Raw genomic sequence first — 19,536 nt, forward strand, 5'->3', positions numbered from 1 at the left:
AGCCTCGGGATGCATTTGTTTGTGATAAGGTATCAGTCAAATGGAGCAGACTCATCGCTTTTGAGCACTTACATTCACTTTTTTTCTTTTTTATCATTATTATGCCCAGATACTGAGCTCAGATGATGAGAATGAATATGAAAATTCACTGAGAAGCTTGGATACATCAGATGAGAGTGCAAGTTCATCTCATGATGGCTATTCTCTGTCAAGTAAGGAGGATTTACATTTGTGTCAACATAATGTGTCAAAACAAAACATGCTTCCTCCACCACCACGTTTCTCACTCATTGGAAATCCTGAGTTATCAATAGTACAATAAAATACTAAAAGAGTAAAATAAGTGTGTAATTTCTCTTTACTTTTGATTCTAAAGTTGGGAAAAAGATAAATACAAAAAGGGAAGACAAGTTATCTCGTTTATACCAGAAATGGTATCTTCAAAATGAAATTTCAAGTGAAATATTGGTAACAGATAAAAATAAAGGTTATTTCCATAATCAGCATGAAAAATACTATAAAAAAAAAATAGAAATAAAAAAACATTGTCTTAAAATGAAACATTTCCTCAAAAAAAAAATTGCTGGGTAAGGGGTTAATGTACACTTTCCTCACTGCCCATTATTGCCTGCATTGTTTCTTTTTTCTTTCTTTTCTCATTGGCAAATGTTCTTCTCTATCCTACTACTTTTATATGTTTTCATTTGTCTACTTCTCTCATCAACTGGAGAATGATTGTGAATGGACAATAAATTGATGTGGCCTAAAGGGATTTCTCCTCATCTTCTCTATCTTTGCAAGAGGGGCTGAGGAGGGAGAGTCCCCATATAAAAGAATTGATGGGAGTAAACCAATTTAGGTTGTTAAGCCCTACCATGGGTGTTCTGTGGATGTGCTGTAGCTCTTTTTCCATCAAGGAAGTCTATAGGCATCATTCTTTCTGAATCCCAGAACACAGTGGCCATTACTTTCTGAACTGACCTTCTAGATTTGAACTTGATTGGTTCAGATGATCTGCACTGAATTCATTGTTTACTTTCAGGATCACAGCTTGTAATAATCTGACTTGTTCATTCATTAGCCTCAATTTTGCTCAGAATTGCTAATGAAGGATCAGTTCGAAAAATCAGCTGGTTTGGGCACAACACTTTTGGAACCCATTGTGCAGAAAGCTTGCAGAGTCCTAGATCTTCATGCAAAATTTATATTGCTATGCCATATGATATTTACAGGGCCAAAACTATTTGATCAACTGTTATTCTTGTCTCCTTCAATAAGATTTCTAACAGCATCAAGGATTTCATCATTTTTCAATGTTCTTGGTCTCCTGTCTGAGGATCATCTTCCACGTCTTTCCTGCTGTCCCAGAATCAATGAATCCACTAGTACATTGCTTTTTTCTTTTAATCATCATGGCCATAATCTCTCTGCAAAGCCTCAATAACCTGCATCCTCTTCCATTTGAGTTTCATCAAGAATTTAATGTCCACTCTCATTTTAAAACGGCTAATTTCCATGGTTAATGAAATCAAGTTTTTAGGAGCAGCCTCACTCTGTACCAGTCATTGCATAACTGACTGCGAATAACTGACAGTGAGCTAAGGTCTTGGTGATGCATACTAACATCCTTTTTCTTGTCCTCACCTGCTTGAGTTCAAGCAATGGCAGTATTCCGGGAACATTTTTATCCTCCCTCATACAATAACAACAATCCAGTCTCTTCCCACAGATTTCTCTGAGAGGACCTGAGGACCACTGTCAGCCACTGTGGTGTTACAGGTTCCAATCTGTGAAACTTGAGGCAACAATTATCATTATTAAGGTTGTACATATTCATTCTAATTGTAATGCCAGTCATATTGACAGGTATTAATTTGCTTCGATCATTTGGTATGTTCAGTCATAGTATAACAATGCAATATGATGGCAAGTTAGAAGTGAAGGAGAATGATTAAGCAAAATTAACCCAAGCACCAGGTAAGGAGGGGCAACAAGACAGGTTCTACTACTATCTACAGTCAATTAATATTCTCTGGAACAGCCCTGTTACATGCTTATTTTCTAAAGCTAGGGAGTTTTCATTTCTGTTGATTGTCTGTATTTATAATAGATAAGTAAAGGAATCAATAAAAAAGAAAAAAAAAACAAAAAAAAAACGAGGTTACTAAAATAAAAGTCTTTTTCCCATAGGAACATATTTATTGCCTAAATGTTCAAGATACCCAATTTCTCTACATAGTTACACAATGTTACATATCATGCCATGTATGTATAAATGTGTATATCTATATACTAATATATACATGTAAAAGAATAAGAGAAAATATTTACATGTGATAACAAAAATTCAAAGTATGAAAAAGCAAAGCAAAACCCGTCCTTTATGTATTATACCTTCATGCTGTTAATAAATCAGCTAGCTAGTGATAAAGGTTTGCAGTCTGGTAAAGGGATAGGAGACAATGGAAAGGAAAATGAGCTGGAGAGAAGGTAAAGGGGATGAACTGGTAAGGCAAAATAGGGAATCAATATAATGTTCTTTATCTATACCTTGCACCTTGTACTGTATTACATATAGACCCTTGCCTTAACATCAAACATTTATATAGAGACAATGTTCCTTGAGACAGCATTGCTATGTCCAACATAAAAGAATTGTGAACAAGGGAAAATACAAGTCTATTACAGGAGAACAGGGCTGTTCCAAAGATTTAACAAACATTAAATGGAGTTTGCATTAACATAGCCATGCATACAATATATATATAGGTATATATACGCGCGCACACACATTTTAAGAATAAACTCGATGCTGAAAGATACAAAGACGGGGCACCACAAGCATAGCTCCCTTCCCGTATAATACAACTAGGTAAATACATACATCCACAAACACATCACCATTCAGTGTCATCCCAAATGTGAGAAGTATATGGGTTACTAGGCAGGATGGAGTGAGAAACAAGGAGGTGAGGAGGAGAACAAGGGTGGAAAGCAGGTTGGGAGATAGGGTTGATGAAAGAGTATTGGGATGGTTTGGACACATGGAAAGAATGAGTGAAGAAAGATTAGTAAAAGAGGTGTGGAAGGCAGAGGTGGAAGGAAGGAATATGAGGGGGCAACCAAAGATAAGATGGATGGATGGAATAAAAGGGGTACTGGGAAAGGGGAATGTCTATAGAGGAAGGATGGGAGAGGACAGAAGATAGGGGTAAATGGAGAATGATTCTGTATATATGATGCTATGATGCATGAGGGGTAGTGGGTGGGAGATGGGGGGTGAGGGACTATGTGTGAAAAATAAATTGATGCAGCCCAAAGAGATTTCTCCCTATCTTCCCCATTTATGCATGAGGGGACAGAGAGTGGGGGTCGCTAATGTAATGAAGTGGTCTTGCTGTGGATGTGCTGTGTCTTGCAACACTGCTTCTGACCCAGTGCAGTGGGTGAGATGCAGGGATGACCCATCATCCAGGAGGAGCCAAGATAAGAGATGGAATGGGGGTGGATGGGAGTGGAGTATGTGAGGATGGAATGGGCGGGAGTGGATTATATATGTCCACTGCTTCTGACCCAGGGCAGTGGACAAGGTGCAGGGATGACCCATCATCCAGGAGGTGTTAAGATGGGAAGGAGGGTGGAGGGGTGTGGAGTGTATTCAGGGATGGAATGGGTGGGAATGATTTCATGCCTTTTCCTTTTTGGCTACCTCCCTTGTAAAGGGGAAAAAGCCTTGGTATATGTATGTATGTATATATATATATACAACCACTCCTCATTTAACGACGACAATTGGGACCAGCGCACCGTCGTTAACCGAATTGGTCGTTAAGCGAAAGTGTATACATAAACGTACATGTACTGTATGTACAATGTCCAGCAATACATGTATCTTTATTTTTGTGTATTTTCCCTCTTTTATACAGTACATTAAAGCTTTATTTACTGTTTATTTACAGTGGTTAGGTTCCTAAAATTACCGTATATGACCAAATCTGCGTATGCTGACATTCCATATTGAATACCGGGGTATTTTTTTTTTTCGACCATGGGCGCAATATAGCAATAGAAAATTAATTATTAATTTTGTAAATTAAAATGTATCAACGTAATATGCAATTTTGTGGGCGGAAATGAAAGTAAAAAATACCTTGCTACAAGAAAATATGCTAATGAACGAAGTCGATAGCATAGGCTCGGGACGCCATCTTGTCGTCTGCCAACGTCTCTCATGACGACGACAACGAGGACAAGCCGGATGACATTTAATTTGCAGGTAATGATTTATTAAACACAGGTTAGGTTAGTTTAGTTTAGGTTAGACAAATTAATTTATCATCCTTTCATTTCTTCAACATCGGCATCTATCATAACAAACATGGTGTACCATTCGTCCGACATGACTTCGTTACTTACGAAATCTGGTAAGCATTTTTTTTTCATTTCCGCTCACAAAATTGCATATTACGTTGATACATTATAATTTACAAAATTAATAATTAATTTTCTATTGCTATATTGCGCCCTTGGTCGAAACTAAAAATTTACCACTACCGGTATACACTGTACCCCAGGTAGTTTTTGCAGCTTGCAGGATGGTAATGTAGACCTAAGCTTCAGAACACTTTACCTCACAGCTAATATCCACCGTACAAGTTCATTTATAACATCATACAAATTTGCCTCAGCCAACTTAATTATCGTACACGACGTCGTAACTTCGGGAGATTTACATTAAACGACGTCATAAAGCCCGTCGTTAACCGAGTAGGTCATTAAACGAGGAGTGGGTGTATATATATAATATATATAATATATATATATTATATATATATATATATATATATATACATACATATACCATGTATGTATATATATATATATAAATATATATTATATATATGTTATATATATTATGTATATATATATATATTATATATATATATATTATATATATATATATTATATATATATATATATTATATATATTATACATATACACCCACTCCTCGTTATATATATATACTGTATATATATATATATATATATATATATATATAATATATGTGATGAATGTTTTAGACAGATGAGAGAGTGGGTGGAGGAAGAATAAGCGAAGATGAGCTGGAACTTTTATTGCTTATACGTTTCGACCGACTCGGTCTTCTTCAGTAAGCTTACTGAAGAGGACAGAGTCGGTCGAAACGTATAAGCAATAAAAGTTCCAGCCCATCTTCGCTCATTCTTCCTCCACCCACTCTCTCATATATATATATATATATATATTTTTTTTTTTTTTTTTTTTTGCCTACCTCCCTTGTAAGGGGGAAGCCTTTGGTATATGAGTGTTTGCATTACCCTTGTTAAAGCCTCTGATCCATTCAAACACCTCTATTAGATCACCCCACACATTGCGTCTTTCCAGAGAGTGTAAGCTAAGGCACCTAAGCCTCTCTTTGTAAGGTAAATTTCTAAGCTTATGTATAATTTTGGTAATTCTCCCCTGTACGGATTCTAGTGAATTGATGTCCATTCTATAAGACGGAGACCAAAACTGTACTGCATACTCAAGGACGGGTCTAACTAATGCTATATAGAGTTTGGTAATTACCTCTGCACTTCTATTTGTAACTTTCCTAGCAATGGAATGTAATGCTCTGTTTGTTTTATTCCTGGTGCTAATGCACTGTTTCCTGGATTTAAGGTCAGGGCTTACTAGAACTCCCAAGTCTCTCTTGCACTCAGTTTTCTCTAAAAACATATTATCTAAGCTATATCAGTTTTCGGGGTTGTGTAGCCCTACATTTAACATGCTGCATTTTGAGATATTGATGTCCATTTGCCATTTCACCATGCGCACAATTTGTTAAGATCATCCTGCAGAATCTTGGTGTCATCTCCTGTCTTAATTAGGCATCCTATTTTAGTGTCGTCTGCAAATTTACTATCACTATTAAACCTACTGTCCAAGTCGTTTATGTACATAATGAACAATAAGGGACCTAAAACCAAGCCCTGGGGAACTCCACTAGAAACACTACCCCATTTGGATTTTACACTATTTATGGTGACCCACTGACTTCTGTCACTGATACAAGTTCTAATCCATTCTAACACTTTTCCTCCTATGCCATGGGCTTTGATTTTATTTAGTAGTCTTTGGTGGGGCACCTTGTTGAAGGTGCAGAGGCAGTGCAATGTAGTTCAGTTCGAAGCTTTATAAATAATTTAGATAAACACCTAAGCAAGATGCTGTAATGGCTATCATTTATTTTATATTATTTGTTTATTTGTTTTGTTATCATTTGTCTGTTTGTTTATTTGCTTCTCATTTATTATTAGTTATATGTCAATTTATTATTATCTATTTTTACCTGTTTGTTTATTATTTAACTATACCTATGTATTTATATATTTTATTTATTATTTACATTATAGTATTTATTTATCTATTTATCATTATTATGATTTTTTTTTTTTTTGCATCCGACCCAGATATGGACCAAAAGGTCTCCTGTCGGCATGCTCCCCCTTTGTAATCCTTTTGTGACTTTGCTTAAGTCAAGGTAAAAAACACAGTAACTATGATTGTTATCTGACGCCTTATATACATTAGTGTAAAAAGATAAAAGATTAGTCACATATGACTTACCCTTGGAGAAACCATGCTGTGAGTCACAAATCAAATTATGTCTCTTGATGTGATCTCCAAGTCTATTAACTATTATTGATTCAAGCATTTTACCTATAACTGATGTCAAACTGATTGGACTGTCATTGCATATAGACGATTTGTCTCCCTTTTAAAAAACAGGAACAAAGTTTGCCTGTCCCCAAGCAATAGGCACAAAAACAGGGTCTATCAACTTGTTAAATATTTCTGTTAACTGTATGCAGATTTCAAATTTACACTCTTTAAGCACTCTCGGAAAAATTTTGTCTGGTTCCAAGGATTTTGTAGCTTTAAGTCTTTCAATCGTTTGACTACTTCTACCTTACTAATGCTGATCTTTGATAGTCTATTTTCTTCATCCCCACTGAAAATCAGATCATAGTCAGGTACTTTATCTAACCTCTCCCTAGTAAACACCGAGAGAAAATATCTGTTAAACGCCTCGCTCATTTTTTCCTCAGATTCTATCAAGACATTTTCAATTGGGCCTACCCTTTCCTTATTTTTTGCTCTGTAGAGATGAAAGAAGGTTTTTGGGTTGGATCTAGCTTCTCTGGCAACCTTAATTTCAGTCATGTTTCGCTGTGTATGTGTTCTTTTTAACCAGTCTAGCCATATTGCTATATTTGGATCTAAGGTGTGTTTCCCCATTTTTTATTCTTGCATAAAGTCCTCTTTTCATTCTGACCTCTTATTTCAGCCTGTCCATCATCCATTTGGGAATATTACTATTCTTCTGTATTAACTTGAGAGGAATGAATTTATTTTGTGCATTTAGAATTAAAGCTATTAGGTTACTGTACATTTCATCCAAATTGCAGACCAGGCTGTTGACCTCATGCTTGTAAGTGACCTGATCTGATTCCTGACCATGCTAATGACATCCAAGTGTGGAAATTTTTTTTTAAGCCAAAAATTTAAAATATTGAAAATGGGTATGTGTTAAGAAAGACCATCAATAGATTACCAGTAGTCAATGTCAATTCAAATCCTGCCATGAGCAAGTTGGGCCAAGGATAGTTCATTAAATTCCATGCTACAAAGTCCTCTGTAAAGGGCACCATCCTAGCCTCCTGATAGGGAGGAGTTTTTCATGTTAACTGAATCAAAATCAGAAGCAAGGAAGGGAGAAAGCAGATAGAGAAGAGTGGAGAGTGTGTATAGATAATACTGTTATGCAAGGAAGGGAGGGGGAGGGGCAGGGGATGGGGGGGGGTAAGGGGTGCTTATGTGTGAATGATATCTTGATGTAGCCCAAAGGGATTTCTATCTGGTTCTTTTTTTCTGCATGGGGGGGGGGGGGCAGAGAGGGGGGTCACCAATCAAATGAAGCAGCCTTGCTATGGATGTACTGTGACTTGCCACATTGCTTCTGACCCAGGGCAGTGGGCAGGATACAGGGATGACCTGTCATCCATGAGGAGCTAAGATGAGATGTGGGAAAGGGTGGTGGATGGGTGTGAACAGGGTGGGAGTAGTTATGTGCCTTTGACTTGGTTACCTCCCTTAGCAGGAAGAAAAAGCTCTTGGTACATAGATAAAATAAAATAATGGAAAGTTTGACAAGTTACACTAACCTGTTTGCAGATGCAAAAATCATGAGAATAAAAGATGATGATTGAAAATTGTTTTAAGCCCTAAATAATATATCTGCATGGAGTAAAGCAAGGAAAATGAACATTAATGCAAATAAATACAAAGTACTCAAATGGATAAAAGCTCAGTATGACCCCAACTCGTTTTGAAATTATTCAATTACATTGCAAAAAAAGAAAAAAATCTGGGAGTCTTGGTCCCAGATACTTTGTCACTTTGACAAACATATCAATAGAACTGTGGAAAAAATACATTTTCCTAATATAAAATTTGCTTTCCACTGTATAGATGAGATGATGATGGAAAAAAGTAATATTTCATATTATATATATATATATATATATATATATATATATATATATATATATATATATATATATATATATATACATATATATATATATATATACCAATGGCTTTTTCCCCTTTACAAAGACATAAAATCCACTCCCACCAATTTCATTCCCACATACTCCACTCCCATTCACCTCCCTCTTATCTTGGCTCCTCCTGGATGACAGGTCATCCCTGCATCTTTCCCACTGCCCTGGGTCATAGGCAATGTAGCAAGACACAGCACATCCACAGCATGGCCACTTCATTTAATCAGTGACTACCTCTCCATCCCCTCATGCAGAAAAAGAGAAGCAGTGGAAAAATCACTGCAGTTGTATTTACCTACTTGCATTATATGGGAAGGAAGCTATGCTCATGGTGACCCGACTTTGTATCTTTCAGCATCAAGTTTTTTCTTAAAATCTTGAATAGTGTTTGCACACACTGTTTCTTTATCTGCATTATTCCAGGTATCCAGTACTCTATGTGGGAAGCTATTTTTTTCAGATCTCTTCTATAGTTATCCCTTTTGAGCTTCTTTTTGTATCCTCTTGTTTTTCCATTGTCCCATTTTAGTAAATCATTCCTATCTAAGATTTCCATTCCTTTCATGATTCTATAAATAGTCAGCAGATCTCTTTCTATTCTTTGTTCCAGAATTTGTACTTCCAATTTGGAAAATTTTTGTTCATTATGTTAATTTGGTGAGAGTTGGTGCCAACTTTGTTGTTGCTCTTTGTGTTCTTTCTAATTTCTTTATATTCTTTTTTAGTACTGGGTGTCCATACTGTTGCTGCGTACTCCAGTTTTGGTCTTATTAGTGTAATATTTTTTTAATCATTTCCTCATCCAAGCAGTCAAATGCCACTTTCATTGATCTTAATAGGTTGAAGGTTTCTCAGACTATTTTATTGACATGATTGTCTGGTGTCATGTCTTTGCTGATTATTACTCCAAGGTCTGTGTGTGTGTGTGCGTGTGTGTGTCATACAATGCCTGATATCCCTTGAGCTGAAATATAATGTGGTGGTGTGACCTTATAATGTAAAGGATATTAACAATGAAAGAATACTAAGGACAGCAACTAAAATGGTTCCCTGCCTTGCAGATAAAATGTATGAAGTAAGACTTAAACAGTGAACCTACCATCATTGAAAGGAAGAGAAAGAGGTGACTTGACAGCAGTATTCAGGTCATCAAGGGGGACAGATAAACTGACAGAGATCTCTTGGTCTGGAACAAGAGAGTCAAGAAGTCACGAGATAAAAAATTAAGAATAACAATATACATATACATACATTTGCCAAAAGGTCCTTTTCTGGTTCTAAGGGAGGTAGCCCAGCTAAAGCAAACATCCACCTTTCATCCATCCCACACCCATCTCTACCTTTTATCTTAGCTTCTTGTGAATAAAGGGTCATCTCTGTCCTCTCCCCACTGATCATATCAGAAGCAAAGCAAGACATAGCAACTCCACAGCAAGACCCAACATATGAGGCTGTTTAGCCCCATGACTTCATTATATGATGACCCTCCCTGTCATCCACTCAAGAATTTACATATCAGATGAGAAGAAATCCTTTCATGGCATATCAACTTATCATCCATTTACAACAACCACTCTCCACTCACACTTATCTCATGTTCTCTCCCTTCCCTACTTGACAGACATTTCCCTTCAATCCAAGACCTCTTTCATTTCAGCCATCAATCTGTATGTCATGGGCCTTCTCCAAATCAATAAGTCTAAAAGACAGCATTACCTTTTGTCATAAACTTCTTACATACTTGCCATACTGGTAAAAATTATTCCACACCCTTTTCCTTTTCTAAACCCAGTTCTTCCCCAATTTCTCCCTCTGTTACCCTCCTAATTCTCTTAAATCAATATTCTCATATATGCATTTCCAACCACACGTAAATGACTGATCATTTCAGTTACTATATTCTATTTGCCCCATTTCCTTTTGTGAGGTGAAACTACATATACATTCTTCCAGGCTACTGGCACATTTTCCTCCCTTAGGCATGCATTAAATTCACTAGCCAATCCACTATAAATGTTTCTCCATGACACTCACCTATCCCTGATACCTTATCAGCTTTAATCACATTCCTAGTAATAATAATGATAAAAAATAAGGTAAGTTTACCATATACATATATCAACTCTTGGAATAGCTGAAAATTAAAATCACAAGTCTAAAATAAGGAATTTCTATTAGGCATCAAGACATAGGAGAGGTAATTTATTGCACTTGTCATACTAAAAATATCAAGATTAAACCTATTTCAGCAACACTACAGATTTTCTTTTATTCCAGTTGCTTTGTGATATGTATTCTTGTTCATTTCTTTTAATATTTTGGAATTTCAGGCAGAAAAGAGCCTAAATATATTTGAGATAAAGTGTTTGAAGAACACAGTCTATTTTACATGGATGGATAGTGACAAATGTGGAGATGGGGCAGAGATTGGTGTCAGAGAGCTGTCAGACTGGATAGATCAAAGAGTGCTGAGGTGGTGTAAGCATATGGACAGAATAAGGAAATACTGAAAAAGAATGTGTACAACAAATCTTGAGATGAAGAACAAGAATGAGGTGGACAGATAGGGTGAATGGGCTTTTGAATATATGAGGAATGTTTGTGAAGCAGGGAGGACTGAGCGCAAATGATAAGAGTGAATAGGAGATTGTTGAGGGACTAAAAAGCATGAAGTAATATTCTTGTCTATTCAATAAATAATTTTCTAAGTGAATGAGGAAGGGAGTCATCATATAAAGAAACAGCAACATTAAATCAGCTCTGGCTATTGGGCCCTGCTTTGGAAGTATTGTGTCTTTATCCACAAGATGCTGAGATGGGAGAGGCATAACAAGTCTTAATGTGTATGGTCATCCCCTCTATAAGGGGAAAAGAGCCTTTGGTATGTATATATTATTTTTCTTATATTTCATTTATTGGTTCTATTTCTAGCACTTTCTGGCCACTTTTGAAAGTTCAGAGTCACTAGATGGCAATTCCCAGTTACCTATACACTTCTGACCATAGAAATAGCCTAAACTAAATCCATAAGCAAATTCAAAATTAGGTATAACAGCTGGAGAAAAATTCATAAAGTGTAAAATATGCAGCCCCATGGTGGCTGGCAACAGCCCTTGGGTCCTTCCAATGATCTCTCTGAGAAGAAATTTTGGATTCTTGTCTGTGTTGTATTAGTGCGAGACTGTTTCTATGTCACCAGCTGAAGGTAGTAGAAGGAAGGGGAAAATTGTTGGTTGTAAGCTATGTGTGACAAGGTGAAAGAAACACAGTTGAAATTGATAAGACAGATCTTGGCTTCATTCCAGAGACTGAATGTCAGCCTCTCAGGGCTGCACCTCCTGAAGGAGGTAAAGGTGTAGACAGGTTTTAAAAATGAGCAGCTGTAGTGTTTATCTTACAAGACCACCACAAACAGATACTCATCTGTGCTCCCACATATCAGTAAATTTGTGGGTAAAACATTCAAACTACTAATGAACATAGAAGTAGCTTTTCATGACATAATAATTGTTTTTGCACTCACTTGATAATGATGATGATAACAACAATGATAAAAATAATGTTAATGATAATGAAAAAAAAAAATCAGGATGCCTGAAAATCAGAATATGTAGTGCTGGTGTCTCTGCATACAGTGAAGAGTATAGACAAGACTGAAAGAATACAAAGAATACAAAGTGGTTCACAGTCTTGCAGATAAAATGTATGATAAACAAAAACATTTGACTTGCCATAATTGAAAGAGAGAGATAACTTGATAGAAGTGTTCAGGCCATTAAAGGGAATACAGTAAACCCTCAATATAATGAACGATATGGGGACAGGGATCTGTCATTAAATCCAAAGATCCGCTATAACTGAGGATCTGTTATATCCGATGCAAATACCGGACAGATCCGTTATATTCTAAAGTTTGTCAGGTATTAGAAATTGGTAGGATTAGAAATTACAGGGGTCTATTGTTATATACAAAGATCTGTTATAGCTGAGGATCCCTCACTATAACGGATGAAAATCCATTATAGTGAGGGTTTGTCTAGTCAGACTTTTTGTCTGTTATATCTGATACCTGGTATATCAAGATCCGTTATATTGGGGGTTTACTGTAGATAAAACAAAGAAAATTTTGGTCTGGGAGAGATGGTCTCAAGACCATGGGAACAAACTGAAAAAGATATGTTGACAGGATGTCAAGAAACACAAATTACAATATAGATGCATCAACTCCTGGAATATCTTGGATGTTGATATGAGGTCTATTCAAAAAGTGTCAATCCATAATTTTTCATGCATAAACAAATGAAGCTAGAGAGACATGGTTTGATGCATGCACGTGGGTGACCCTAATGCACATATGTGAATGTATTCCAGCCTGCAGAAACTGTCAGTAGACTGCAGACTGCCAAAGAGTGAGGATGTGTGATATAAGACACCAATAAGTAAGTGACCACATATTGGTTGAACTGGAACTAAATGAGGAAAAATACATGAAAAAAAGAACAACATAGAAAGGGAAGAATGATGTATGGAAAAATAAATTTTGATAAAACAAGAGAATTCTTTCAAAAAGCAGACTGGGAAAGGATACACAAGGAGGAAACAACAGTAGAAGAGAAATGGAATATTTTGACAAAAAATCATAAAGGAGTGGAAAAGTATGTTACAAGACAAAAACAAGAAAATGGATATGTAAGGTGTTGGTACAATGAAAGATGTAGGGATTTAAAAGACAAAAGGGATAAAGCTTGGATAAAGTGGAAAAAAAGACAAAAGACCTGAAAAATGGAAAATATATACTAGTTATAGAAATCAACATGTACAAGTGTGCAGAGATGAAAAGAGAAAATACGAAAAAGATGTCATAGAAAAATGTAACAATCAACCAAAACTATTTTATGATTTGTAAACAACAAATTTAAAAACAAACAAGAATTAGAGACACTATGACAAGGAGTTGAATACACAGAGGAAATAGAAATCGTAGAAATTATGAACAAGCATTTTAAATCAGTGATTACAAGGGAGAACATACAACTTAAGAGATGTCAAGTGGGAGGAGAAAGTCCCCCCCTATGAAAGAGATTATTATTATTATTATTATTATTATTATTTTTTTTTTTTTTTTTTTTTTTTTTTTCTGTGGGGCTACAAGGAGAAGGATGCCTAGTCCTAATCCCCATCCCTTTCTTCTCGTCTCTTACGATCCAAGTGGGAATACTTGGTGGCAGTATTCTTTTCCCCCATCACAGAAAAGGAATACTCAGAGAAATGGTACAGGACAGCAACAAGGGGTTGGAGGACAGCATAACGGAGGGACAGTCGTAGTATAAAAGTCATCATTTCTCTATGAACAGAGTTTTCCTCTATCATAGACAAAATGATGTATGGCTCTGGTCCGTAGGGGTGCCCCATATAGACCCTAAAGTATTAACTGCATGCTACTTTGCCACAATAACAAGCAGCCAATACCCCAGATGTGGAGGGAGTGAACATGAGGGGACGTCCTAGGATGAGGTGGATGGATGGGGTGAAGGGGGCTTTGGGGAAGAGGGGAATGTCTGTTGAGGAAGGACGGGAGAGGACAGAAGACAGGGGTGAATGGAGAATGGTTGTATATGGATGATGTTGTGATTGCATGAGTTGGAATGGGCGGGTGGATGAGGGGGTGAGGTATGTGTGAGCAAAATTTGACACAGCCCGAAGGGATTTCTCCCCGTCCTCTCATTTTATGCAATGGGGGGACGGAGAGGGGGGGTCGCCGATTAAATGAAGCGGCCTTGCTGTGGATGTGCTGTGTCTTGCGACACTGCTTCTGACCCAGGGCAGTGGACAAGGTGCAGGGATGACCCGTCATTCAGGAGGTGCTAAGATAAGAGGGAGGGTGGAGGGGTGTGGAGTGTATTCAGGGATGGAATTGGTGGGAATGATTTTATGCCTTTTTCTTTTTGGCTACCCCCCTTGTAAGGGGAAAAAAGCCTTGGTATATGTATGTATGTATGTATGTATGAAAGAGATAGTAGTAACAAGGAAAGAAATAATGAATTACTTGAGTAATCTCGATGTCAGAAAATTGCATGGACCAGATGAAATGGCAAACTGGATTTTGAGAGAATACAGGAATAAACTAACAGACAAAATACATAGTCTAATGAGCAGTTTGTTGAAAGAAGAAAAAGTTCCAGAAGATTGGAAATGAGCAAATATAGTACCAATATATAAAGGGGGAAACAAGGAAGACCCTACTAACTATGGACCAGTATCTCTTACAAGTACAATAGCTAAAATTTGTGAAAGAATGATCAAAATTAGATGGGTAAGGCATTTGGAAAAAACAACATACTAAATCCAAGGCAATTTGGATTTAGACAAGGATGATCATGCATCACAAACTTAATGTGTTTCTATTCAAGTCTAATAGATTTAATACAATAAAAAGATGGATGGGCTGATTGTGCATTTCTAGACCTGAAAAAGGCTTTTGATAAGGTGCCACATAATAAATTGCTAAAGAAATTAGAAACTGTGGGAGGAATACAGGGGAAACTGCTGAAGCGGGTGGAAGACTTCTTGCATGAAAGAAAAATGAGTGGTGATAAGAGACACTCTAATTGGGATGAATTGATTAGTGGAGTTCCACAAGGAACAGTTCTAGCCCCAATAATGTTTGCTATATATATTAATGATATGAATAAAGGAAGATTGTACAAGATTCTGAGTCACTGCAGTGTGATCTCAATAAAGTATGGGAATGGAGTAGGAAGAGGGAGACGGAGTTCAATACCAAAAAATGTAGTATAATGGAATTTGGAGAAAGCAAAAAAAGAATAGAAGGATCATATACATTGGGAGAAGGAATAAAAAAAGTAGAAAATGAGAAGGACCTGGGAGTCATTATTATGAATAATATGTCACCTAGGAACATATAAACAAGATTTTTGGAGAAACTTATAATTTAATAAGAACAATCAAAGTGGCATTTACATACCTGGATGAAGAAATGGTGAAGAAAATATTAATCACTTTGATAAGACCAAGATTGGAATATGCAGCAACGATGTGGTCACCAAATACAAAAAAACAAATGTATAACAAAACTTGAAAGAATACAAAGAGCAATTACAAAATTGGCATCAACACTCTCAAAACTATCATATGAAGAGAGATTAGCAAAACTTGAGCTACAGACACTAGAGCAAAGAAGAGAGGAGATTTGATAACTATTTACAATATCATGAAAGGCATAGAAATTATTGATAGAGAGGATCTAATAAAATGGGATGAAAGAAATATAAGAGGACATGGAAAGAAAATCAAGAAAGACAGCTATAGAAGAGATCTGAAAAAGAATAGCTTTCCTCACAGAGTAATAGACATTTGGAACAAGTTAGATGAGAATGTAGTGTGTGCAAAAACAATACATGAGATATAAAGACGGGACACCACGAGCATAGCTCCCCTTCCCGTAAGATACAACTAGGTACAACTAGTTAAATACACACACACACACACACTTCAGCGAATGGACGGCTTGGATGACGTTCTGAAGAAAACTGAAGTCTGTGGATCCCAACGCAAAGAGAAGTGCCTAGTGTTTTTGCAGGGTGGGGGGGAAATTGCTCGTGGAGTAGTGGGAAAGTAGGGAAAGAGGAAAAGGGGAGGGATTACTGAGGGAAATGGAAGGAAATGAGGAGGGAGTAGACTTGGCCCAGCCAGACAAGCGGAAGGTAAACAAACGACTGAGTGAGGATGACATGTCTAATAAAAATGTAAAGATTAGAAGTATAGAGAGGAGCAATACAGAAGAAAGTGACGAGAATATGTTCCAGGGATTTAAAGTGGGTGGGGGGGACACAACCCCCCCCCCCCCCGACTGATAAGACTAGAGGAGAGAGTTGATAAGGTGATCGAGGACTTGGAGCGTAAGTTAGGTAACGTAGACTCCATTTTCCAAAGAATTGAAAGGTTGGAACAACTAGAGAAGGCTAACAGAAACTTAACTGAAGAAATAGAGGACCTAAAAAGACAGTTAGGAAATGTAAAGGAGGAGAATGAGAAATTGAAGAAGAATAGTAATGAAAACAGAGAGAAAATAGCTACAGAAGCTAAAAATTGGAGAATAACTCAAGAAGGGAATAAGGTTTCATTCACTGACATAGTCAAACAGCAATTGAAAGAACATAATGAAGACTCAGTTATTAAAGTGATGAGACAGAAGGAGAATATAGTAAGAGAATTAGCTGACAAAAAGAAATGTATAATTATATTAGGAATGGAAGAGAAACATAACCCAGATAGAACCGCAAGAATCAAGGAGGAAAATGAAAGAGTAAGCAGTTTATTAAAATTAGTCCAGGAAGATGAACCAGAAATTATAAAGGAAATTGAGGAAAAATTCAGACTCGGAAAATATAGTACAGATAAGACCAGACCAATTAAGATTAAATTCAGGTCACAAACAACAGCAGAGAAAATTCTATCCAAGACAGGGAAACTAGCAACAAATGATCAATATAAAAAGGTATGGATAAAAAGAGAAATGAATAAGGAGGAAAGAGAGGCAGAAAAGCAGAAAAGAATTGAAGCTAAGGCAAAAAACGAGGAAAGAACGGAGTCAGAGAAAGAGAGATTCTATTGGAGAGTAGTGAACATGAAAATAAAGCAGTTCGACATACTAAAGAAAAACATAAGGGAAACAGAGAATACAATGGAAGTGGCAGAAAACTAAGGGTGTCTTACACAAATATAGATGGATTGATAACAGGATTGAATGAACTGAATGATTATTTGAAAGAAAAAGAACCGGACATAATGGGAATTGTAGAAACAAAATTAAAAGGCCCACTACCACCCAACAGTGTAGGACATGATACATACAATTATTGGATTAGAAACAGAGAGAAAAAACAAGGGGGTGGAGTTATGTTCCTGACTAAGAAGGATATAAACGTGAAAGGTGTCATATATGGAAAGAATACAGTAGAGATGATTATGATAGAAGTGGAAGACCGAGATAAGAAGAGCAGAAAATTTGTGATCAATTATGTGCCTCCGAAAACAGCCTCATGGGAGGAGAGTGAACATAAAAGTATGTTAGAGGACACAAAGATAGCATTAACTAAAATAATGGAAGACGGAGGAAGAATAGTTATGATGGGCGACTTTAATTGCAAAGAAATCTGCTGGGAAGAAATGACAGTAAAGAGTGGTGATGACTCATGGGGAAATGCTCTACTTGAGATGATTACTGACCATTCAATGACACAATGGATACAAGAGAACACTAGGTATAGAAATGAAGAAGAACCATCGAGGCTAGACTTAATAATTACATCTGAACCTAGAATAGTGGACAAGATTGAATATAAAACACCAATAGGTAAAAGTGACCACATATTGATTGAACTGGAACTTAATGAAGAAAAATATATGAAAAGAAATGAACAATATAGAAAAGGAAGAATGATGTATGAAAAAACAAACTTTGATAAAATAAGAGAATTCTTCCAACAAGAAAACTGGGAAGAAATATACAAAGAAGAAACAACAGTGGAAGAGAAATGGAATATTTTGACAAAAATTTACAAAAAAGGAGTGGAAAAGTATGTCCCAAGACAAAAACAAGAAAAAGAATATGTAAAATGCTGGTACAACAAAAGTTGTAGGGAGTTAAAGGACAAAAGAGACAAAGCCTGGAACAGATGGAAAAAAGACAGAAGACCTGAAAAATGGAAAATATATACTGGTTATAGAAATGAATATGTACAAAAGTGCAGAGAGGAAAAAAGAAAATATGAAAAAGATGTTATAGAAAAGTGTAAAGATCAACCAAAACTATTCTACAGATTTGTAAACAATAAACTGAAAAACAAACAAGACTTAGAGAAATTAAGACAAGGAGGAGTTGAATACAATGAGGAAATGGAAATGGCAGAAATTATGAACAAACATTTTAAATCAGTGTTTACAAGGGAAAATATACAACCTGAAGAGATTGAGTGGAAGGAAAAAGTCCCCCCTATGGAAGAAATAGAAGTAACAAAGAATGAAATATTGACACACTTGGGTAATTTTGATGTCAGAAAATCGCATGGGCCAGATGAAATAGCAAACTGGATTCTGAAAGAATGCAGGAATGAACTGGCAGACAAAATACATAGCATAATAAGCAGTTCCTTAAAAGAAGGAAAAGTTCCAGAAGATTGGAAAAAAGCAAATATAGTACCTATATATAAAGGAGGAAATAAAGAAGAACCTACCAATTATAGACCAGTCTCTCTAACAAGTACAATAGCAAAAATATGTGAAAGAATTATCAAAAGTAGATGGGTAAAATACTTGGAAAAAAACAACGTACTAAATCCAAGGCAATTTGGATTCAGACAAGGACGATCATGCGTCACCAATTTAATATGTTTCTATTCAAGGCTAATAGATATAATACAAGAAAGAGATGGATGGGCTGATTGTGCATTTCTAGACCTAAAAAAAGCTTTTGACAAAGTACCACATAAGAAGTTGCTTAAGAAATTAGAATATGAAGGAGGAATACAAGGTAAATTGCTAAATTGGATGGAAGACTTTTTGCAAGAAAGAAAAATGAGAGTAGTGATAAGAGATCAGCACTCAAAATGGAATGAAGTAATAAGCGGTGTCCCGCAGGGAACAGTTCTGGCCCCAATAATGTTTGCTATATATATTAATGATATGGATGAAGGAATTGAAAGCTATATGAGCTTCTTTGCAGATGATGCAAAATTACTGAAAAGAGTGAAAACTGAAGAAGATTGTGAATCACTACAGAGAGATCTAAATAAAGTACAAGAATGGAGTAGGAAGTGGGAGATGGAGTTCAATACAAAAAAGTGTTGTATAATGGAATTTGGA

General features: G+C 36.3%; 1 protein-coding gene across 8 annotated transcripts in view; it reads right to left on the minus strand.

Annotated features, from left to right (window-relative positions):
* Nak (Numb-associated kinase) overlaps nucleotides 1–19,536 on the minus strand; it is a 264,091-nt gene that overhangs the window by 41,991 nt on the left and 202,564 nt on the right. For 6 of the 8 annotated variants that reach the window (XM_076183446.1, XM_076183436.1, XM_076183397.1 and 3 more), the window contains one exon: nucleotides 9,752–9,838. The exons of the other annotated variants lie outside the window; for them this stretch is intronic. In XM_076183446.1, coding sequence (XP_076039561.1) covers nucleotides 9,752–9,838 — 87 coding nt within the window. The remainder of the gene's footprint in view (nucleotides 1–9,751; nucleotides 9,839–19,536) is intronic. 8 annotated transcript variants of the gene reach the window in all.

Source organism: Oratosquilla oratoria, chromosome 1 (assembly GCF_046742065.1).
Source record: "Oratosquilla oratoria isolate Oo_2021 chromosome 1, ASM4674206v1, whole genome shotgun sequence".
NCBI classification, from domain to species: Eukaryota; Metazoa; Arthropoda; class Malacostraca; order Stomatopoda; family Squillidae; genus Oratosquilla; species Oratosquilla oratoria.